The sequence below is a fragment of the Bos indicus x Bos taurus genome, chromosome 15, assembly GCF_003369695.1.
Source record: "Bos indicus x Bos taurus breed Angus x Brahman F1 hybrid chromosome 15, Bos_hybrid_MaternalHap_v2.0, whole genome shotgun sequence".
In the NCBI taxonomy this organism is placed as follows: Eukaryota; Metazoa; Chordata; class Mammalia; order Artiodactyla; family Bovidae; genus Bos; species Bos indicus x Bos taurus.
In genome coordinates this window covers 78,826,539-78,850,311 of record NC_040090.1, presented here as the reverse complement: position 1 = coordinate 78,850,311, position 23,773 = coordinate 78,826,539, and the positions used below count along the sequence as shown (strand labels likewise).

Here is a 23,773-nt window from a genome sequence, read left to right as displayed (position 1 = left end):
TGTTTTCTTCCATTCAGTTTTTTTATCTGGTTTTTATTTCCATCCAAACCACATATAAGGATGCACATTCAGTTATTTTTTTAACACCTTAATTGTGTATGTGTGCTTTTAAAATTACGTAATTAACACATTTTCATAAAAAAAGTCTCCAAATGTATATTAGGAAGTGAAAGTTTCCTATAATTATCACCCCTTAACCTTTTAACATTTCACTGTATAAAAAAGTATAGTACTTATTTAGACCAAAGAGTTTTTAAAACATTTGGTTTCAGATCATGTTGTTAATATCATCTTAGTAGTCTGGACCTCATCTGAGACAATAAAAGCTTAACTGGTCCCATACTGGGTGGTTACATTTTTCTACTGAGAAAAACTGTAGTACATTGGCCCCATGTTGTGCTTATGAACTAATGATGGTGATATAAAATGCCACCTGAGCAGCCTTGGTCTAGTCCATGACATATAAGCTGGAGTATTTTTAGTCCTTAAGAAAGGAAACAAGTTTCTCTTAGCTACTTTAATATTTGAAGACTGTGTTTTCTTTCAAAAACCAAGTGTGGTAAACGTATTTGTATCATATCTAGTTTTAAATTTTATTTTAGCCTTTTAAATTGAGGTATATCATTATATTAATTTCAGGTGTACAACATAATGATATATGTTTTTATCACAAAATTATTACCACCTGTCACTACGCATGGCTACAAATTTTGTTTTCTTGTGATAAGAACTTTTAAGAATTTACTCTCTTGCTGCTGCTGCTGCTGCTGCTAAGTCGCTTCAGTCGTGTCCGACTCTGTGCGACCCCAGCTATGCCATAGCTGGCAGCCCACCAGGCTCCCCCGTCCCTGGGATTCTCCAGGCAAGAACACTGGAGTGGGTTGCCATGTCTTTCTCCAATGCATGAAAGTGAAAAGTGAAAGTGAAGTCACTCAGTCGTGGCCGGCTCTTCGCGACCCCATGGACTGCAGCCTACCAGGCTCCTCTGTCCATGGGATTTTCCAGGCAAGAGTGGGGTGCCATTGCCTTCTCCGGATTTACTCTCTTAGCTACTTTCAAATACACGAAATAGTATTATTAACACTATATTCCTCCTGCTCCATGTTACATCCTCAGGACTTACTAAGTTTGGAAGTTTGTACCTTTTAACCACCTTCACTCATTTTGCCCACCCCTGCCTCTGGCAACCACCAATCACTTCTCTGTATTTGAGTTTGATTGTTTTTGGTAGATTCCTTATACAAGTGAGCTCACGTCGTTATTTCCCTTTCTCTGACTTGTTTCACTTAGAAAAATGCCCTTGAGGTTCATCAATGTTGTCACAAATTTGTTTTATCAAGTCAAAAGATAACATAAAAAATAGGAGAATTGATGTACTGACTTATGTTTAGTATTACTAAGGGAAAAAATAGGAAAAATGTCCTTAATTTTTGAACTAATGATAGACATAGCTAATTGAGGGATTAAGCATTTATTTCTACATTAAGATTACATAATATTCATGCTTTACTAGGAAAATATCTCATTCTGGAATCTCAGTGTAGCCATTTCTTATATCATTATTGTTCTATCTTTAAAAAAGTATTAAATTTTTATGGATATATTTCAGAAGGTTAATGAATGACCATCTGTTTTAGTAAGAAACAGATAGTCTCCTCTGTTTACTGTCTTGAATTGTGGGTTGGTACTGGCATGTTCTAGTAGAATAAGGAGCTCAAACCTTCTTGTGCTTCTTTATATTGATGCATTGTCAAAAAATTTCTTCAGAGGAAGCTCTCAGTAAATGTATTTTTAAGGATAGATTCAAGTGATTGTACAACCTAGTGATTGTCATTAATGTTTGTTTTTATGTCCTTAATTATATTTTATAATGTGTTCAAAGAGGATTTCAAAGTTAAAAAAAAATTTAATCTGTACAAATATTCATACTTTATCAAAGGTATGTCAAAATTCAAAGTCAATTATTCACAAAAAAATGTTATGTATTCATAAATTCCTTTAACACAGTGGCTTCTGTTTTATGTTGATATAAAGTTATAACAATAAAATATATAAATTATTTTTGTCTTTGAAGGTCCTGATGAAGTTGTAGGGCCAGAAGGAATGGAAAAATTTTGTGAAGACATTGGTGTTGAACCTGAAAATGTATGTTTTATTTTTAAGTAGAATGGAATGCAAGTGGGGTATAGCATATTCATAAATTTCTAAAAATTGGAACAGTTTAATCTTATAAGAAAATTTTGTTTCTTCATGAATATTGCAGATTTTCATTTAGGTTTTTTTAAGTGAATTTAACTTGGGCATGTATTATCTTTCTTGATATAAATGTCTTTTGTGATAGAGTAAGAGAGATTCTACCTTCAGAAACTGTTAGAATATTTTGCTTTTAAGAAATTGACCCATCTAAATTTCTTTACAGTTAATAATTCCAGAGATTGTACTCTTTAATAGTTGAAGGATGGAAATAGTTGTATAAAAAATGCTCTCCATGATAAATATAGACATGATAATCTCTGTGCTGACTTCTCCCCTATCCTTTATGTTCTGTTCTTTCCAGATTATTATGTTAGTTTTAGCGTGGAAATTGGAGGCTGAAAGCATGGGATTTTTTACCAAGGAAGAATGGTTAAAGGGGATGACTTCATTACAGTAAGAAATTTTTTTAAAAAACAAATTTGATGGCCTATTTGAAAATCTTAATTGATATTTTGTGCTTCGTAATTTCAGGAGTAAGGCTTCACCTTAAATTAGTAGGATTGAAAAAAATTATATTATGGTCTTTGGCAAATGAACAGTTACTCCATTTTTCATATTTTCTAAGAAAGAATCTTTAAGCAGTTCTGTTAAAACCCACCTATTCTCCTGATGCATGAATTAGAGCTTTATGATAGAAGTTATTTACTCATGGAATGTTTGAGCAATGAGGGACTTCTTTCTCAGAATACAGAATTCTACTACGGGAGTAGTTTGTTCTTCGGCAGTTCTGAGCTCTGGGGCCTCCTCTCTCTTCAGTTTTATACTTAACTTAAAAAAGAAATTTGAAGTGAGTTACATGACAGTTTTAAAGAATAAAAGTAGAAATATTGTTTGGCATTAATAAATAAGTGTGCAACATTTAGCCATTTTATAGTTGTATACTTTCAGATTGTATGCTGCTTTTGAATGCTTTTATAAGTTATAAAATTGCTTCTTTTTCACAAAATTGCTTCTTTATAGAAATAATTTGATTTTGGCTTTCCAGAGTAAAGTGTGCTTAGTTTCAATTGGTAATTGTATGTAATTTTATGTCATATTCCTGATGTTCATCCAGGAAGTAATTAATAATCAACATTCTAAAATAGAGCAAGCATAAATTTATAATATTTGTGGAGCCCCAAACTGGAGGTTAATTAGTTTCCTGTTGTATGTTTTTAATTAACATGCTTAACTGTTCTTTACTCTTTGTTTGCCTATCCTTAACTTTCAGAATACCTGTTTTTTCAAGTGTATTTGTTCATATGGAACTTAAATATTTTTGAATTTTCAGTGTCTAATATTTTCTAATTCTCCTTTTAAACCAGCACTAACATTTAGATATTTTATGTGTGTATCTACACTCGCGATAAAGAAAAGAGAACACACTCTCACTTTTATTATTTATAGGTGAGATGATTCTGAAATTCAGAGAGGTGAAGAACATTTTTGCCAAAGTTTACATAGTTCCTGTGTAACTAAGAATAGCAGAGCTAGAATGTTAATTTCCTGATTACCAGTCTACCATACTGCGCTTCCTGTTGTGTCATTCCTTTGTTAGCACTCTTTATAAAATAGAAGGCCATTATCAACTTTTAAAATCATAGTGTTTATAACCAAGACCACAAATTCTGCCATTCATCTAGGTGTCATAACATGCCAGATTAAAATAATGTTGCTTCTGAAATTCTTTGAGCTGTTTGCCACCATTTAATTAATTTTTTAGAGAAAGAAAAACTATACAGGAGTATGCAAAGAATATAAAGAATTTTATACAGCTCAGTCTGTTTTATTAAAACCTGTATTGGTTGTCACATAGCTCATTAATTGTGAGACCTTTTATTTGACATTACAGTTGCTTTTTGTACTCTTCTGCTGCTGCTTTTGTCCTACTTTTTTCAATATCTCAGCTAACAAGTGTTTGCATATTTTTAAACCAAAAGTTTCTAATTGCTTTTGAATAACTTGATATTATATAAGGAGCCTCTGTATAACATATATAAACAAAAATGTTTCTAGTATTTACATATGGCTTTAGGTATATGCTAGGAAAATTGATGAACCCATGAACATGTTGATTATTAGGAAATCTTTCCAGTAGGAAGTTCACAGGCTTTACATAATAAAAGCAATATTTAGCACTTAAAATTGACCCAGAGGTTTTTGTTTCACTCATGTATTATCCCCTACCCATTTGCCTAGAGCTCTATATTGTAGAGCCTTGAAGTTACTAAAATTAGGCAAGCATTCTTGACTGGGAAAATAGTTTTTTTCCTCTGATGATCTAGATTGCTATGTGATATACAAAGTATCTTTTCTTAGTTGGCTAAGTCTTATTATCCCCTGAATATTCTTAAAAGGAACTTGTATAAAATAGTTTACAAAATAAACCAAGAGAGACCGAGCTCTTAGTTTTTTAAAAAATGTATAGTTTTCTAGTATACTTGGTTTTATATAATTATAAAGTATAAAATTTTACAGACTTGGTTCTTTTTATAGTTGTTTATATTTTTAGGATTTAATATAATCTGAACATAGTTATTTGATGATTCCTGAATCACTGTAATGTAGTTATCAGCTGTTTCAAATTAATTAATTTTAACCCTTAGAACACTTGAGTAGAGCTCTGCCAAAGAATAGAAACAGTCTGATAGTTATGCTATGCTAAGTCACTTCAGTCCTGTCCGACTCTGTGGGACCCCATAGACGGCAGCCCACCAGGCTCCCCCGTCCCTGGAATTCTCCAGGCAAGAACACTGGAGCGGGTTGCCATTTCCTTCTCCAGTGCATGAAAGTGAAAAGTGAAAGTGAAGTCGCTCAGTCGTGTCTGACTCTTAGCGACCCCATGGATTACAGCCTAACAGGCTCCTCCGTCCATGGGATTTTCCAAGCAAGAGTACTGGAGTGGGGTGCCATTGCCTTCTCTGACATTATGGTAAAGAATAGTAGAATATCATAATCATGGTTAATTAAAATCTGTAATGGTGTAATACTTAACTGTTTTCAGAATACTTTTTTTGAAAACATTTATTTATTTTAAAGCTGTTATTCATACAGACTTTCCATAACTGAATTGTCATTTTCTTTTGTGTGAAAGAATTTATGGGTATGACTTTGTACATAATTGGAGTAGAATGGTCATTTTGTAAGTTTTGGGGATGTGATTGCCATATCCTTTCCAGATATTTTGCTCTATTTTGTTTTCATTGTTTTTTATTAATAGTCAAATTTCCCTTCAAGTCAGATTTAATTTAATATATATTTACCCTTATTTTGTCTAAAATACTGTGCGCTTACTGGTGATCACAGTGAGGCATGGGACACAGCTTTTACTTAGTTACATTCTAGCAGGGCAGGGAAAGTGTTACAATACTGTAAACATAAATAAATCCCCAGTGGCTCAGCGATAAAGAATGTGCCTGCAATGCAGAAGATGTGCGCTCCATCCCTGGGTCAGAAGGGCCCCTGGAGAAGGAAGTGGCAACCCACTCCAATATTCTTGCCTGGGAAACCCCATGGCAGAGGAGCCTGGTGGGCTACAGTCCACGGGGTCTCTGAAGAGTTGGATACAACTGAGAAACAAACCATAGATCCATGTGGGATGGGACAGATGCTGAGTAAAAGTAACAGATACTGTGAAAGCACAGCTGCTAAGGGGATGAATTACCACTGAGTAGACAGGCAAGTCTTTGCTATAGGTGTGGCATTTGAACTAGACCTTGAACAATGATTAGGATTTTGATGGTTGAGGATATAGAAAAATGTTTCAAGAGAAAACTGTGAGCAGAGCCTTGAGAAGGAAAAACATATGTCTAGTTTGCTGGAATCAAAAGGTACATAAAAGAAACTGACAGCAGTTTTAAACTCCAGATAGTTGAGATATGGCTGCATTATGCAGGACTTTGACTAATACGTTGAGAGAGTTTGAACCATGTGTTTTAGCTTGAGAAGGCACCAGGTTACTGAGCACAGGAATTATCAAAGATTTGGGGGATGATTTCAATAGCGTTGATTTTCCTTTTTTTAAAAAAATGTTTTAAGATCATACACTCTTGAAAATCTTAGGAAAACTGTGAACCTTATCCCCGTTAAAATGCACAAATGTTGCTACACACAAAATGTTGCATATGGATCTTCTTCCTTGCATCTATAGCGGCAAGATTCCAAGGATACTTGAAAATTTTATTCTGCCATACTTACTGGAGCAAAGGACTTTTCTCATATGTACCAGCTGAAAGTTTGTTGTTGGAGCAAAGATGAGTTACCATGCTGCTAGAGAAAATTGTGGGCATAGATCTTTGAAAAGAGTATACCTGATTATGATCATGAAGAAAGAGGGGAAAGAATAGCATCTGATGAGAACACTAGTACACTAAGCTGTCTTCCAGTAGCCTACAAATTGTACACCTTCTGGTCTCTATATTGAGCTCTGTACTTTGAAGAGTAAAGGCTTGACGGACTTTACTTTCTTAAAGGATTTCGAGAGGAATGGGGAACATTTATATAATTTTTTTTGGTGAGAGTAGAAGAGTAGATTGTATGCTATACTGTGTGTGGCATATGATTTATCGTTCACTTAGCATTTGGGGCCCAAGTACCATTTGTCGTTGGTGTGGTTCTTCCCCTTTGCTCTCCCGCAGAGTCACCGTGACTGTTGCAGAATGTCCCCTCTCCACATTTCCAGGTGCCTGCAGAGGTGGATTTTTTGTATTGTTGTGGTCAATAGACCTGATTCAGAGAATGTTCTAAATCCATAACTTTGTGAATAAAATTCTTCCTATTATAGCATCAGTGTGTCACAGCATTCTTATTGGGACTTGAAGATTAAGGAAGAGAACCTCACTTAGACCGAAATGAAAATTTTCTCTCATTTTAAAGGTCATTAATGAAGCAGAAATTAAAGTCTCTCTTGTTAATAGAATGTTTAACAATATTCAGGAAATTAATCCCCAAGCCTTTATGTTGAAATTTAAACCCATTTCTATTCATTCTAACAGCAGTGGCTTTGAAGATGGTTATTGTATTGTGCCAGTGTTCCCTGAAAAGTATAGTTTTATTTGATATTCAAAAATAGACTATTCTTATTTTCCATGCTATACTACTTACAGTATGTGTTTCTTTTTAGTTCAGAAGAAATATTCTTCCTACTTTAAGAGGTATCAAGATTATTAACTCCTGTGAGTCTATTTTGGAGCTAGATTAAATATCAGAATTGTGTGTTAATAACAGCTTGGGCGTGTTTACTGGTTTTGCTGGGTTCAGCCATGTCTTTATGATGTTCGTGATAAATGTGGAAGTTTGTGTTCTAATTTTTTTCACTTTTCTCTAAGAAGAAACATTGACTGTCAGTTCTATTAAATTCTTTCTCTGCTGAAGGTGTAGAGGAGCCATTAGGAATGATAGTTTGGAGAGAGCCACCCATGTGAAGATGCCTGTTAACTCAGCCTGTCAAGCTAAGAATTGTGTTACACATTTAATATATGACCCTCATTAGTAACCTTATGGCTGTCTCATTGTTTTTGTGGTTTTAAAATGAGAAACAGACTGGAGAAGATTAACTTACCTAAAGCCACATGGCTGGAAGTGGAAAACTTGGAATTTCAATTCTCTGTTTGACTTGAAACTTTGTTCTTTATCTCTGTATTATTGAGGTCTCATCCTAAGTAATATTGTTACTTTGTGTATTTCCCTGGAGAACAAAATGGCAACCCATTCCAGTGTTCTTACCTGGAAATTGCATGGACAGAGGATCCTGGTGGGCTACCTACCATCCACGGGGTCACAGAGTCAGACATGACCAAGCAACTGAGCACACACAACTGTGGAATGTAAAATATTTGGAAAGGACTGTAATCTCTTAGATTATCTCCTAGAGAGAATTGTCAGTCACTACTTACATGCTTAACAATTCTGTTTGAACTATAGTTTTCCACTAACCTTTTCCCAGATGGGTATTTTGAAACCTTTTGTAATACATCACCTACTTTGTGTTTTATTTTTGATATTCATACCTTTATTTAACAGACAGTTTTGGAATGCTGGGGCCTATATGCCAGGCCCCATGTTAATACTATGAGGACGATTTTTGAATTCTGGAAGTATTGAGAGAAAAAAAGCTTTTAAAGTAGGGAGATATCCTTTAACTTGTTTTCCCTCCGGAATCTCAAGTCTGTTAAGATTTTGTGTGAAAATGTGAGTCACATCATTAAAAAAAAGTGTGAAAAGCTGCTTGAAGAAGCTCTAAAGATGTGGAAAACTAGGCCCCTACTTAAAGGTAGGTCCTGGTGGGAACGGGAGCACCTGTGACTAGTCACTTCTAGTACTAGGACCTTCGGAACATTCTCAGTTGACAACTCTGGAGATACTGAAGTTTTGAGATGTCCCAGTTTTCAAACACTATTATAATAGCATGTAATCTCAGAATTTGTTTCTTTTGCGTATTCTTCTGGTAGAAGTTAACTGCATTTTCAACTTTCATTAAAACTTTTTCATAGAATGAAGAATGTTTGCACTAGTAGAAGCCATTTATTGAAATAGTAAATAATAAATTTCTCATAAATGATAAGAATAAATTTTTCTTATTTCTTCTTGAAACATTTTGTGTACTTATTCATATGTAAGGAAGTAGGCCCCAAACAAATTAGATGATTAACTTATCCAAACTTTGATTTCCATTTCTGGCAGTTACGGCATCCTAAGTATGCAAACAAATCATTTCCCATATTACACACCTAAATGTTGGTTAAAATATGAAACATCTTTTAAAAAACATACTTGTACTTGACTATAGAAAAATAAATCAGAAGCCAAAAATTATGAGAGATGGTAATTCCATAGGGCTCTATGGAGCTGGCATTTACCCTGAGGATACCTGCCTGTTCTTAGTCAGCTAGGTTAACCTTTTATGCCTGTTGGAAACTGTAGACAAATTGCATTGAGAATCATGTTAAAACCTCACACATTTAGTTATTGATGCCAAATCTATCCAAAAGATGACTTGTTTGCTTGGGCTTGGTTTGACATATGCAGTTGGAGACAAAGGGCTTCTAGTAGAGAGAATTCCTAACTAAAAGTGCTTTTTGGGGAGTTCCCTGTTGGTTAGGATCTCACGACTTTCACTTTCATGGTCCTGGCTGGGTTCAGTTGCTGGTTGGGAACTGAGATCCTGCAAGCTGAGAGGCATCGTCAAAAAAAGGAGCTCTTTGTCATGAGGATGTAGACACAATCCAAAAATGCATTTTAGTCTTGTCTCAGGTAATTAGTACTCCCATGTGTTTAGTGGAAGCAGTTCTGTACAGGAAAGCATTTTAAACAGAAGCCTCAATTTCTTCAGAGAAAAGTTCAGTGATTGTTAACAATCAAAAATCACTAAACAAGTTAGGAAACAGATCTTAAACTTCAAAATAAGACTCTTTAAGGCTAGTATTTTGAGTTACTACAATTTCAGTATAAAATAACTACATTAATGTGTATTAAAAAAGAATGGTCTCAGATGATCAGATTTCAGATAATTTCTAAAAGTGAAATATATAAAAGATTTAAAACTCAGTAGATGAACTAACTGCAAAGGAGATGGATATAAATGATGACCTACCATATTTGAGGAAAACAGAAAATAGAAAAGAGGCTAAGAGCTATAGTGGATTGATTTTTTAAAATTAATTTTGAGTCTGTTTTGTGAATTTTGACTGTGTTCTCTATATTCTAGATTTAAGTCCTTCATTGAATATGTGGCTTGAAAATGTTTTCTCCGTGTCTGTAGCTTGTGTTTTTATTCTCTTACAGGGACTTTTATACAGAATAAAAGTTTTAAATTTTGATGATGTCTGGTTTATTAGTTTTTTCCTTCTTATGTGTTTTAAGTGTCAAGTCTAAGAATTCTTTGCCTAGCCATGGATCCTGAGGATTTTTCCTTACTTTTTTTTCCTAGAAGTTTTATATTTTTACATTTTACTTTTAAATCAGTAATGCATTTTGAATTGATTTCTATCAAAGGTATGAGACTTAGATTTTTGGTTTATTTCTTTATCTGTGGATGTCCATTTGTACCACTACCATTGGTGCAGAAACTCTTTCTCCTATTGAATTTTACCTTCATCAAAAAGCATCTGGCCATACTTGTGTGGTCTCTTCTGGGTTCCCTGTTCTGTTGATCTTCTTCCACGACCACACAGTCTGCATTACTATAACCATGTACTCAGTCTTGGAAGTCAGGTAGACTGATTGATCTTTTCTCGAATTTTTTTTTAGCTACTACAGTTTCTTTCAACCTCCTTTTTCTTTCTTGGTCACACTGTGTGGCGTGTGGAATCTTAGTTCCCCGACCAGAGAGTAAAACCTATGCTAGGAATGGAGTCTTAACCACTGGACCACCAGAGATGTCCCACTACTACAGTCTCTGCTTTTCCAAAAATTTTAGAATAATCTTACATATTTACAAAAAATCTTACTGAGATTCTTGTTAAAGTGCATGTGAATTTGAGAAGAATTGACATCTTTGCTCTTTGACTCTTCCAAAAATAGATATGTCGCCATTTACTTAGGTGCTTGGTTTCTTTCATCATTTCTTTGTAAAACATGGACGTCCTGTACATACATGTATTCTAAGAATTAAACCTAAATATTTCGTTTATTTCAGTCACTATAAATATTGTGTGTTTAATTTTAGCATCTGTATGTTCATTATTAATATATAGAAATAGAATTAATTTTTGTATGTCCTGTATCCTATGAACTTGATGAACACACTTATTGTAAGATTTTTATGTGTGTGCTCTTTGGGTTTTCCACATGGACAATTGTGTCATATGATTATGACACAAAATAGGGCCAGTTTTATTTCTTTTCTGGTCTGTACATCTTTTATTTCTTTTCCTTGACATATTGCATTGGCTAGAATGTCTACTATTATGTTGAATAAGTGTGGTGATAGTGGACATCCTGTTTTGGTTCCCCATGTTAGAGATAAAGATAACAGTTTTTCACCATTAAGTATTGTTATTGGTAGGTTGTTTGTAGGTTTCTTTTTTTCTTTTTAAATCAAATTGAGCAAGTTCTCTTTCTGTTTTTTTGTGAGTTTTAAGGTGAATAGATATTAAATACTTTAAATACACTTTCTGCATTAAATCATATAGTCATGTGGTTTTTCTTTTTTTAGCCCATTAATGTGCTTATGTTAATTTTTTTGTGAGTACTGAATCAGTCTTGCATACTTAGAATAAATCCCACTTGATCATGGTATATAATTATTTTAAATATTGCTTAATTCTATTTGCTAATATTTTGTTAAGGCCTCATGAGGGATATTGGTCTATAACTTTATTTTCTTATTTATTGCGTTATAATGGACATAAAATGTTATATTAGCTTCAGATGTAAAGCATAAGGATTCAATATTTGTATATATTACAAAATTAAGGACTTCCCAGGTAGCTCAGTGGGTAAAGAATCTATCTGCAATGCAGGAGACATAGGTGACATGGGTTTGATTATCCATCAGTATATATAGCTGTAAATTTTTTTTCCTTGTGATGATTTTTTTTTTAATTGTCTTTGATTTTAGGGTAAAGGTAATACTGGCTTTATAAAATAAATTGGAAAGTTTTTGCTTATACTTTATTTTTTGAAGGAGGTTGTAGAATTGATCTTCAAAGATGGTGAAATTCTCCAGTAAAACCACCTGAACCTGTATATGTCTTTTATAGATGTTTCTAACTTTTGAATTCAGTTTATTTAATAGTTCAATAGTTACACAACTCAAATATTGGTCCATGTCACCTGTTTTTGTTTTTGGCTATGTTGGGTCTTTGTTGTGTTGTATTGGGGCTTCTCTTGTTGCAGAGCATGAGCTAAGTCGCCCTGCAGCATGTGGGATCTTAGTTTCCTTACCAGGGATCAAATCCGCCTCCTCTACATTGGAAAGTCAATTCTTTAAAAAAAAATTTTTTTTTTAATTTATTTGTTTATTCATTCATCCATTTAGGGCAGTGCTGGGTCTTGATTGTGGCAAGGACTTCTCTCTAGTTGCGAGGAGCAGGGGCTGCTCTCTGGTTGTGTGTGGGCCTCATTGTGGTGGCTTCTCGTGCAGAGCTGTGCACGTGTAGCTCGTGGGCTCAGTAGTTGCAGCTTCCAGGCTCTCGAGTTGTGGCGCATCGGCTTAGGGCTCTGACGCATGTGGGGTCTTCCTGGATCAGGGATCGAACCCATGTCTCCTGCATTGACGGGTGGATTCTTGACCTCTGAGCCACCAGAGAAGTCCTGGAGAGAGAATTCCTAATCACTGGGCCACCAGGGAAGTTCTGAGTCTGTTTCTTCTTAAGTTATCAAAGTTGTATCCTTTTGATACCTGCAGGTCTAATGATATACTTTGTTTCATTCCTGATACTGATAATTTAATTATTTACTTTTCCTACTTGCCATAGATTCAATCTGGTCTTTTTCAGTAATCTAAGCTCCTATTTTTGGAATCTAGATAAGATTTCAAAAGCAGGAGCTTAGATTGTTGACTGAGACTGTTTTCTTCTTTAATGTTTGTATTTATATTTAGTGCTATAAATTTCCCTCTTAGCACTGTTTTGTATCTCAAACAATTTGATATATGTTTTCATTTTCATTCAGTTCAGTATATTTTTTGGTTTCCATTCCCATGGACTGTTTAGGAGTTGGCTGTTTAATTTCTAAGTTTTACTTTCTAGTTTGGTCTCGTTGTGGTCGAAGAACATATTCTGTGTGGTTTCAATTATTTTATATCTGTTAAGATTTGTTTTATGGTTTAGGATTGAAAAGAAGTATTTTGTTGCCATTGAGTAGAATGTTCTTTCCAAGTCCATTGGATCCTGTTGATTGTTGGTATTGAATTCTTCTACATGTTTACTGATGTTCTGTGTTGTTCTGTCAATTGCTGAGAGAGAGAGATTGAAATCTAACTGTAATTGTGAATTTGTTTATTTCTCCTTATATTTTGCAGCTCTTATCTGGTGCACATGTTTGGGATTGTTCCATCTTCTTGGTGGATTGACCTTTTGTCATTATGTAATATTCTTTGCTCTGAAGTCTGCATTAGCTGATACTAGTTTAGCCACCTCTCATTTCTTTTAGTTGTTTGTACAGTATATCATTTCCTATTCTTTTACTTTCAGCCCGCCTATATTGTTATATTTAAAGTCAGTTTCTTCTGAACAGCATAGTTTATGGTGTTTGTTGTTGTTGTTCCACTCTGTCAGTCTCTAATCTTACAATTGGTTTATTTAAAACACTTATATTTGATGTAATTACTGATGTATTAGGGCTTAAGTCTGCCCTGTATTTTACAGTTCAAGAATGGTGGTTCTTTTGTTATATATTTCTTTCCTTAGACTTTCAGTTTCTTTGCTGATAGTTTCTGTCTTTTCATTTGTTTTAATTTCTTCTTGATTGCTTACTGGAGCATTTTTATAACTGCTTTAAAATCTGAGTTGAGTGATTCTAAACATCTTGAGCATTTCAGGGTTTGCATCTATTGATTGCCCTTTTGCTGTTGAGATCTTGGTTCTTGCTATGGCAGGCAATTTTTTTTTTAATTGAAACCTGGAAAATTGGAGTATGATTTTGTTACGAAAGTCTGGATCTTACTTGAGGCTTCTGTTTTAGCTAGCTTCCTCTAACACCACTTGGGCGGGAGAGGAGGGCCTCATTAGTTTCAGGCGCCCATAGAAAGTGAAGTTCCTCTCTGCATCCTTGACATCTGGGGAGGAGTCCTCATGACTGTCAGCGGAGGTGAGAAGCCTCCACAGATGCTTGATCTCCACTGACACTGCTGGAGTGACGGCCGCGTTCCTGGGTAAAGCTGACAGCCTTGACTCGACATCCTCCTCTGACACTTGCAGAGTGGAGGAGGAGTGTCTGCTTTTCACTGCCTGATGGGAGTACCCCTTGTGGTTTCCGCTGACACTGCAGAATTTGAGAGGGCGGCCTGCTTATATCCTAGTGTTTTGTTTGTTGTTTAGTCCCTAAGTCGTGTCTGACTCTTTTGTGATCCCATGTACTCTAGCCTGCCAGGCTATCTGTCCATGGCATTCTCCAGGCAAGAATACTGGAATGGGGTGCCGTTTCCTCCTCAAGGGGGTCTTCCCAAATCAGGAATCCAATCCAAGTCCCTTGCGTTGGCAGGAGGACTCTTGACCACTGAGCCCCCTGCTGCTGCTGGGTTGCCATTTCCTCCTCCAATGTATGAAAGTGAAAAGTCAAAGTGGAATCGCTCAGTCGTGTCTGACTCCTAGCGACCCCATGGACTGCAGCCTACCAGGCTCCTCCGTCCATGGGATTTTCCAGGCAAGAGTACTGGAGTGGGGTGCCATTGCCTTCTCCAACTGAGCCCCCAGAGCGCCCCATATCCTGGTGAGGGTGGACCATTCAGTTCCCCCCATTCAGGCTTTGCTGGCGTTGGTAGGGGTTGAGCCAGTTTTCTCTTTGGTGTTTGACTAGAGAAGAGTGGTTTGTTGTTTTTTTCCCTTAACAATTTCTGTCTTGCCAGATTGCTTACTTTGGGCTAGAGGGGGAGAGCAGGCTTTTGTGTTTGTTTATTTTTTGTCTGCCCTCGTTGGCATTTCTGTTTTGCTGACTCCTTCAGCTCCAAGCTGGGATAGATGAGGCAAGAAGAAAACCCAGGGAACATGCTACTGTATCATTTCTCAGATTCTTTCAGAGTCTTTTTATGTTTGTTTTGTATATAATGTATAAGGCTTTTAATTGAATTAACAGGAGAGACGTGAAATAACACTTCATCTTCTTAGAAGCAAGTTGTTTCTCTTATTTTTTCTTAAAGTGAACTTTCTGCCTTCCTTCCCCATCGTACTCTACTGCCTCTTTTCTCTGCTCCATTTTAGAAACAGATTCTTTGAAAGCAATTGTCTAGGCTTCTTTTCTCTAGTTTCTCCTCTTTCGCTCTTTTAAACCTATTCTAGCAAGACTTTATCCTTATAGCTCCTCCGAAATCACTCTTGTAAAGGCCTTATTTACAAGTGAATAATCAAACCAGTTAATACTGACAAAGCTTTGGGTGAAGCTAAAATTGTAGAGGGAAGTCTGTAGCATTAAATATTATATTAAAGAGGGGGAAAAAGTCTAAAACCAAATGAACTGGTATCTAATTTAAAAGGATTAACCCAAAGAAAGGAGATAAAAAGTGTTCCAACCCTGGTAAAACAGAAAAAAGATACAATTGAGAGAATTAAGAAATTCTGACAAGGTAATCAAGAAGAACAAAAAAAAGGAAAAAATATATAATAATCATGTTAGAAAATATTGTAAATATTTTAATTGGCATATTTAAGTAAAATTATATGTGAAATAAGTAATCAGAAAAGTGTATAAATGACCAAAACTGATTCAAAAAGACATAAAAAAATCTGACTGGTCTAATAACCATTTAAAATGCTGATTTAGTAGTTTAAAGGTTTTTCTTTTCTTAGTAAAAAGGCTCAGGTGGTTTTTCAGCTGCTAAGTTTGTTCATATCCTGAATCCAATGTTGAGTAAACTTTTTTCGGAAAACAGAAGAAAGTGTACCATTTTTCATTTTGTTTTTTTGAGGCTTATGCTATAAGCTTGTTACAAGACTAGCAAAAAAAAATGTGAAAGAATGAAATTTACAGCCAGTCTCATTTATGAACAGCAGTGTATAAAACAGGTAACATGACCAAGTTTGGCTTATTCTAAGAATGCAAGTGTTAAGCAACACTAGAAATTTATTCAGATATTTTACACATTAATAAAATGATAAGTTACTACACATCACATTGTTGATTTAGAACAGTGAAAGGCTTGGTTAAATCTGAGAATGCTAGGTGTATTGTCATGAGTACTGAAATCAGTTTTGCGTGGAAAACTATTGGTCACAGTAGATGGCACAGCTAATTTGATTGAAGGGAGTCAGATGATCTCAGAGAGGACAAACTGTGAGTTAGTTCTGATGAGAGATTTTTTGACAAAATATTAGAAGGAACAGCATATCAAGTAGATAAAATAATATGTGCTTAAAGCATAGATATGGCATTTGGGAATGGTAAGTGAATTATAACTAGAGCACAGTTACATTTTAAGGATATTGGGCCCTGGCTGGAGATGAGATTGGAAGTTTATGCCAATTGTGAAAGGCTTTGTCTGCCTTATTTCTTGCTAAATAGTGGAGTAAATCAACCCAGGAAAAGGCAGAAAGCCAGTAATACTTTGGAACATCCCATCTCTTTAGTTCCTTATATTTAGTTAGTTGTACCTTTAGAGATAACATCTATTGCTTGTTTGCATTCTTTTGTATATGTACCTGATGTAAAGTTAGGTGCTGTCACTGATATACTTTGATTTTTTGTTTACTAAAAATGTAGTGACTGAATCACTAATATAATGTATTTCCTCTGGATTACCTACTAAACTTTTAAAAGCAATCATGGTTAGTCTCTTTCACCAAGATGGTGCCTGAGAATTTGTGTCAGAGGCCTGATTAATTTTATTTGTTCTGTCATTTTAACTTTATTTGTGGTAAAAGCATATATCTTAGTATGTTTCTTTTTACCAAATATTTGTGATTTTATTCGAGGTTATGCTTGAGTTGTGGGTGTTTTTTTTTTAAAGAAAAGTTATTGGAGTGACGTTTCATAGATTGCCAGGTTTTCTTTTCCCTTTTTCCCTTTTGCATTGTATTGGTAGGTAGAAGGCAACGGTTATTCTAAATTTGTGAATCAGAGATTTTAAACCTAAACTAACTTCATAAATGTGCTCACTTTTTTATTTAATGCATTCATTCTAACCCCCAAAGATACTTTTATTTAATTTTCTTAATTATATAACATTTGATTTTTTAATTTAAGGTGTGACTGCACAGAAAAGTTACAGAACAAATTTGACTTTTTGCGCTCACAGTTGAATGATATTTCTTCGTTTAAGAATATTTACAGATATGCCTTTGATTTTGCAAGGGTAGGTGGAATTTCCGTGTTTGCAATTTTAATATTTTTTTTAATTATCTTGAAACCACACTTAGGAAAATTTTTTTATCTTTTGTTTTAGGATAAAGATCAGAGAAGCCTTGATATTGATACTGCTAAGTCTATGTTAGCTCTTCTCCTTGGGAGGACATGGCCACTGTTTTCAGTATTTTACCAGTACCTAGAGGTATGTATATATTTTTATTTTTAAAATAATATTTAAAAACTTCAGCTGAATGAACAGCATACCTTTGAATGAATAAAAACAAAAAGACTGTAGCTTTTTAAAAAATCTGTATAAGTGGTTGAAAATTTGTTTAAATGTATACCTATCTGCTCTCATTTAGACATGAGTTCATGTTCATTAATATATTTTGTGCATAAGCCGTGTATATTCCTTTCCTCACAGCTCTTCTCCCTTCGGAAAAAAAAAAAAAACAAAGATAAATCTTCAAAAAAACAATTTTAGCACAAATGCCCTTAATGTAAAATTAGTTTCTTGGGATTTTTCAGGAGAGAATTGATGCTAGTGTACAAATCTCAAGCTTCTAAATCAAGTTTCTTTCTATATACAGAATATTAGACTGAAAAAATCAATTTAAGAGAACCAATTTTAGTATTAAAGCTTAGGCTCAATCTAAAGAATTAGAATAAACTTTTTATCGTGTTGTTGTTTGTTGCTCAGTTGAATCTTACTCTTTGCGACCCCATGGACTGCAGCACGCCAGGCTTCCCTGTCCTTCACCATCTCCCGGAGCTTGCTCAAACTCATGTCCATCGAGTCGGTGATGCCATCCAACCATCACGTCCTCTGTTGTCCCCTTCTCCTCCTGCCTTCAGTTTTTCCCAGCATCAGGGTCTTTTTCAGTGGGTCGGTTCTTCCCATCAGGTGGCCAAAGTATTGGAGCTTCAGCTTCAGCATCAATCCTTCCAATGAATATTCGGGATTGATTTCCTTTAGGATGGACTGGTTTGAGCTCCTTGCAGTCCAGTTGAGTTGAGTTCAGTTCAGTTCAGTCGCTCAGTTGTGTCCGACTCTTTGTGACCCCATGAATTGCAGCACGCCAGGCCTCCCTGTCCATCACCAACTCCCAGAGTTCATTCAGACTGACGTCCATTGAGTCAGTGATGCCATCCAGCCATCTCATCCTCTGTCGTCCCCTTCTGCTCCTGCCCTCAATCCCTCCCAGCATCAGTCTTCGCATGAGGTGGCCAAAGTATTGGAGTTTCAGCTTTAGCATCATTCCTTCCAAAGAACACCCAGGAATGATCTCCTTCATAATGGACTGGTTGGATCTCCTTGCAGTCCAGGGGACTCTCAAGAGTCTTCTCCAACACCACAGTTCAAAAGCATCCATTCTTCGGCGCTCAGCTTTCTTCACAGTCCAACTCTCACATCCATACATGACCACTGGAAAAACCATAGCCTTGACTAGATGGACCTTTGTTGGCAGAGTAATGTCTCTGCTTTTGAATATGCTATCTAGGTTGGTCATAACTTTGCTTCCAAGGAGTAAGCATCTTTTAATTTCATGGCTGCAGTCACCATTTGCAATGATTTTGGAGCCCAAAAAAATAAAGTCTGACACTGTTTCCACTGTTTCCCCATCTATTTCCCATGAAGTGATGGGACCGGATGCCATGATCTTCGTTTTCTGAATGTTGAGCTTTAAGCCAACGTTTTCACTCTCCACTTGCACTTTCATCAAGAGGCTTTTGAGTTCCTCTTCACTTTCTGCCATAAGGGTGGTGTTATCTGCATATCTGAGGTTATTGATATTTCTCCCAGCAATCTTGATTCCGACTTGTGCTTCTTCCAGCCCAGCATTTCTCATGATGTACTCTGCGTATAAGTTAAATAAGCAGGGTGACAATATACAGGCTTGATGTACTCCTTTTCCTATTTGGAACCAGTCTGTTGTTCCATGTCCAGTTCTAATTATTGCTTCCTGACCTGCATATAGGTTTCTCAAGAGGCAGGTCAGGTGGTCTAAGGGACTCTCAAGAGTCTTCTCCAACACCACCATTAGAAAGTTTAATATTTTATGTCCCCAAATATGAGAACGTACTTAGATATAGTAATTACTGAGACATATATGCTGAATTTATAAAGGAAGTATTCTTTTAGAAGAAAGGCTTTATTCTTATACCTGTTGTTCAAGGTAAGATTCTAAGAAGATACTGTCCTTTTTTTCCATTTCTTGCTTTGGTAGTGTTTTTTTGTTTTTGCAATTTTGTCTTTTGTTTTGGTGTACTTCTTACCATTTCTTGAATATAGATGCTTTTGCTTTGAAAATAATTTCTCATGAAGCTGATTGTTTATCATAGCAAGTTCCCCAGATTAGTTTTGTTTAAAGCTTGTGATAAGAGACAGTAATATAAAAAGGTCTTATATGCACACTTAAATCTTTTAGCCTAATAAAGCAGATTAGTTGATGGATATTACCTATCTTCCTCATATTAGTAATTTGGGGACAGAGATAAATATTCCTTGTAAAAATATTCCCATGTAAAAGTTGCTGAGAGAACTAAATATTTTCAAATGTTTGTTGTGTGGAGGGTATTTAACATACATTATCTTTTTAAATCTTTATAACACCATTTTGAATTATGTTTTATTTTTACTTAGCCAACGAGTAACTTTCCCAAGGTCACTCAATTAAGTAACAGAAGTAAGATTTGAACCCAAGCCTGAAAAATGCCAACTTCAAATGTGGCTAAAGATTTGAAGTTGCATAACCTTATGCAAAGAAACAATTTAATGAGAAACAGCAGGAGGGAGTTTACTGTGTATATGAAACATTATATAGCTTGATCTCACTGGTGATTACACAGCATATACATTGGTAAAAATTTATTGAGTTTTACCCTTTTTGTTAGTGCCCTTGATGCTGTGTTATTCCTCAGGAATAAAAAAGGAAAAAATAAATTTGAAGATGTTAACATCTAAATGACCCTGAAAATTCTCTTAGAAACACAAATAATTAAAAGAGGAATAACTGTTTTAGGAAAGACTAAATCAAAACAAAGTTACAACTATGTTTATTGAAGTCAAATCCTAATAGATATTGCTTGTTCTGTAATCCAAATGTTTATATCGTTTTCTGCAGCAATCAAAGTATCGCGTTATGAACAAAGATCAGTGGTACAATGTGTTAGAATTCAGTAGAACAGTCCATGCCGATCTTAGTAACTATGATGAAGATGGTGCTTGTAAGTATATAATACAATGTTTTCTTACCAAAATATAGTTCTTAAAGCTATTAAATGAGAACGTGGATTTGTGTAGCATTACTATAAAGAATTTAAACTTCCTAACAGACCTTCTTGTTTTAATTGTGTGGGAAGTGTAGCGGGGAGGCAGGTATAGAAGGTAGAGAACTTAGATTGAGCACCATTATAAAATGTGTGCTGGTAAATGAAATATTTTCAATTACTTGGTAGCAGAGCACTATAGCTAAATTCAGAATATAATTTCTGCAGCTAGAAGCTAAAATTCTGCTTTATTCCTGGCTTTCCAGGCATTTTACTATGTAAGAAAAGTGCAGTCATGATTTTAAAAATAGGAAAGCAAAACAGCTATAGTAGCAAAAGCTTTAATATCATAATATCCATTCACAATATGGCAAATAGTGTCAAAGTAACTTCCTTCAGAAATTATTGAGTAAACAGTCAATAAACTATGATTAAAATATCTGTCAGTCCCCTTGAGTGGAAAACCCAGAATGCCATAGGTGTTGGAGGCAATGATGAATTTTTAGATAAGCCAGATGAATTTTCTAGAGCTGTAAGTTTTTCACTCCCATCACAAGTTTGGCTGCATGTGTTGTTTTCATGTTGCAAAGCATTGTATAGAAAAGATTGTTATTGCTGTTTGGTTGCTAAGTCGTGTTGAACTCTTTTGCGACCTCATGGGCTATAGCTCTCCAGACTCCTCTGTCCATGGAATTTCCCAGGCAAGAATCCTGGAGTGGGTTGCCATTTCCTTCTTTAGGAGATCTTCCCAACCCAGGGATTGAACACGGGTCTCCTGCATTGGCAGGCAGATTCTTTACCACTGAGCCACCAAATGTAAACTGAGGTTAATGGACTTTTGTGACACTGAAGAAACAAAATGCTGAAGAAAGGATAACTTTATTTCTTTCTGTATATATTGTGTCTTCCATTTACAAAATAGTGTAAAATTTAATATTTTTATAAATAATACAGCAGTAAACTGGCAGCTCAAGGACTATGTCTGTTCTGTAGATATGTATTTTCATGTGCATTTGAGTCAGCGTTTTAACTGAGAGGTTTTGAATAAAAATACAGCTTCTAGATTTGTTTGAAAAATTACAAAATCTGACAGAACTGTTCCTGTGTTCTTCTATAGGAATTCGGTTGGAACCACGTAGTGGCTTATGTTGCACTTGCTTTCTGGTGTGCTGGTCCACAGTATGACAACATCTAGGTTGCTTTTCAGTTGTCATTTATTATTATGCTAGTCTCCTGTTTTTCTTACAGTAGAGAAATATCCATTAAAAGCGAGAGAAAAAGTGAGCTCACCAGAGGGTTGTAAGAAGAATAGGGCAAGCATATTTCTTTATGGCAATGAGTTTTCCCTACATTTCCAAACAATAAACGGTGAGGTTTAAATATTGCCTATGTGACTTCTATAAGTAAGTAAATTTGAACTCCCTGTAATATAAAAATATCTTTTTACAATAGTTCTTAATGCAGGTGTTGATATTTATTAGGTACTTGCTTTGTGTTCAGATCTATAGTAGGTCTTGTACCTGGAACAGTATATGGCCACACCTTCAGTACACTTACACACTTCTTGGTAAGGTAACAGAAATACTACGTTAAAACACTTTTCAGATTATTTAATAGTTAATTGGCAGAAAGCCATGGGCAGTTAGAAAAAGGGAGAGGTTAATATTGACCGAGTTATCAGAGAGTTCATGAAACACTTAAATCTTGAGAATGTGGTTTGTACAAATATCCATTGTGGAAAGTCCCTTATGTTTTATTTAAAAAAAAAAAAAAAAAAACAAATGGCCAAGAAAGCACCTATTAAGTAGAAGAGGGAGTCTGGAAGGAAAATACCTAAAGAAGGGAAAGGTCAGTTCCCTATTGTCACCATAGAGTTTGTTTTATATAATTTAAGAGATAAGTTCACTGAATTCTAATAAAAGTTGTTTCTTTTATTTCTAGGGCCTGTTCTTCTTGATGAATTTGTTGAGTGGCATAAAGTTCGTCAAGCATCATAGCAAGAAGTATTGTGAAGAAAGTGCAAACCTTTTGATCCTGACGTGTGTACAGGCTAATGAGATGAGAGGGGAAAAAACCTAAGGGGTGCATTTTCATTCATATGAAAGACTTCTCATAGTACTTTTTTTTTTTTTCCTTTTTTTTTAAAAGGACGTTTTCTTGTTACATGTTATGGGCGTTGAGCCACACCTCTTCTGAGACTGAATATTGAAGTTTTTGTTTGAGTTATGTTTATAACATTTATTTCAGAACAATAAAGATTCAGATTTGTGACAAAGGCCTTAAAGTGAAGATGTCCGTTGAGTGTCAAGAGTGGTATTTATTTTTGTAAATTTTAATTCTTGAATTTTAGAAGTCTCTCATACCAGAAATTTGTGGAATTTTAAAGGTTTTAAACAGTCTTAATATTTGGCAATGTACTCTGTTCATGGTATAGCTCATATATTCATCTCTGCACAATCAGAAAGAATATTTATTGGTCTTGACTTCTTGGGTAATTTCTGATGCAGCTAATAAAATACGTTTCTGGATATTGGGCAAGTTTAGCTGTGGTTTTCTGTGAAAGTTGCCAACATATTATGCATATTCTTTATCTGAAAAGTTTACAGTTGGAAAGATTATTGTGTTGTTACTTTGTTTTCTAACCATTAAATAGTATTGTCAATAAGTATAAATCAGCATCGTATGTATACTCTTAATGTGAATTTTACGTTTTCTGTATTCTATCAGTTTAAAATTCCATTATATTAGAGCAAGTTTCATATATTAATGGTCTCAAAATCAGTTAGCCTTATGAGAAAATTAAGACCATTATTGAAGCTGTATATCATCATTATTGTTGTTGTTCGTGACATATATGTGATCTTTTTAACTATCATTTCGTGATTTGGGGAGTTGTGTTGAGGACCACTCCATCCCAATCCCCCTTCTTTTTGGTTATTTGAGAACCTTAGCTCTGATGTTGTGGATTTAGTTAAAATATGTATTAGAAAAACGAGAATACGGACTCATGGGAGAATTCTGGGTGTAATTGTGCACAACTCAAGGATACCATTTACATTGGTACAAATTACATTGCTAATTGTCACAGTTCTCTGACCGTTGGCAGTGAAGTTTCCTGAAGACAGGACCGTCTTTTTTCTAATTCACACAAAAGGTGTCTTTTTGGACTAGCAGCAGGGCTGTTTTTACATTCCTCTTAAACCATCCAATATCCCAGTGAAATGAAAACCGTGTTCACATTTACAGTCAAGTCACAGCTTCAGGAATGTAATTCCTAATTATATGGAGAAAAGCAAATAGGTTGCTTTTCCATAATAACATTTCTATT

At 35.1% G+C, this 23,773-nt stretch overlaps 1 protein-coding gene across 4 annotated transcripts in view; it reads left to right on the top strand.

Moving 5' to 3' along the window:
* DCUN1D5 (defective in cullin neddylation 1 domain containing 5) overlaps positions 1–23,117 on the top strand; it is a 29,103-nt gene extending 5,986 nt beyond the window's left edge. For 2 of the 4 annotated variants that reach the window (XM_027563952.1, XM_027563953.1), the window contains 6 exons: positions 2,075–2,145; positions 2,558–2,649; positions 17,074–17,182; positions 17,273–17,377; positions 20,301–20,403; positions 22,387–23,117. In XM_027563952.1, the coding sequence (XP_027419753.1) occupies positions 2,075–2,145; positions 2,558–2,649; positions 17,074–17,182; positions 17,273–17,377; positions 20,301–20,403; positions 22,387–22,442 (536 nt within the window). In that variant the 3' untranslated portion in view covers positions 22,443–23,117. Of the gene's footprint in view, positions 1–2,074; positions 2,146–2,557; positions 2,650–17,073; positions 17,183–17,272; positions 17,378–20,300; positions 20,404–22,386 lie in introns of those variants that run through there. The other 2 variants (XM_027563955.1, XM_027563954.1) reach the window with 2 other exon arrangements.
* Positions 23,118–23,773: the final 656 nt, after the last annotated feature.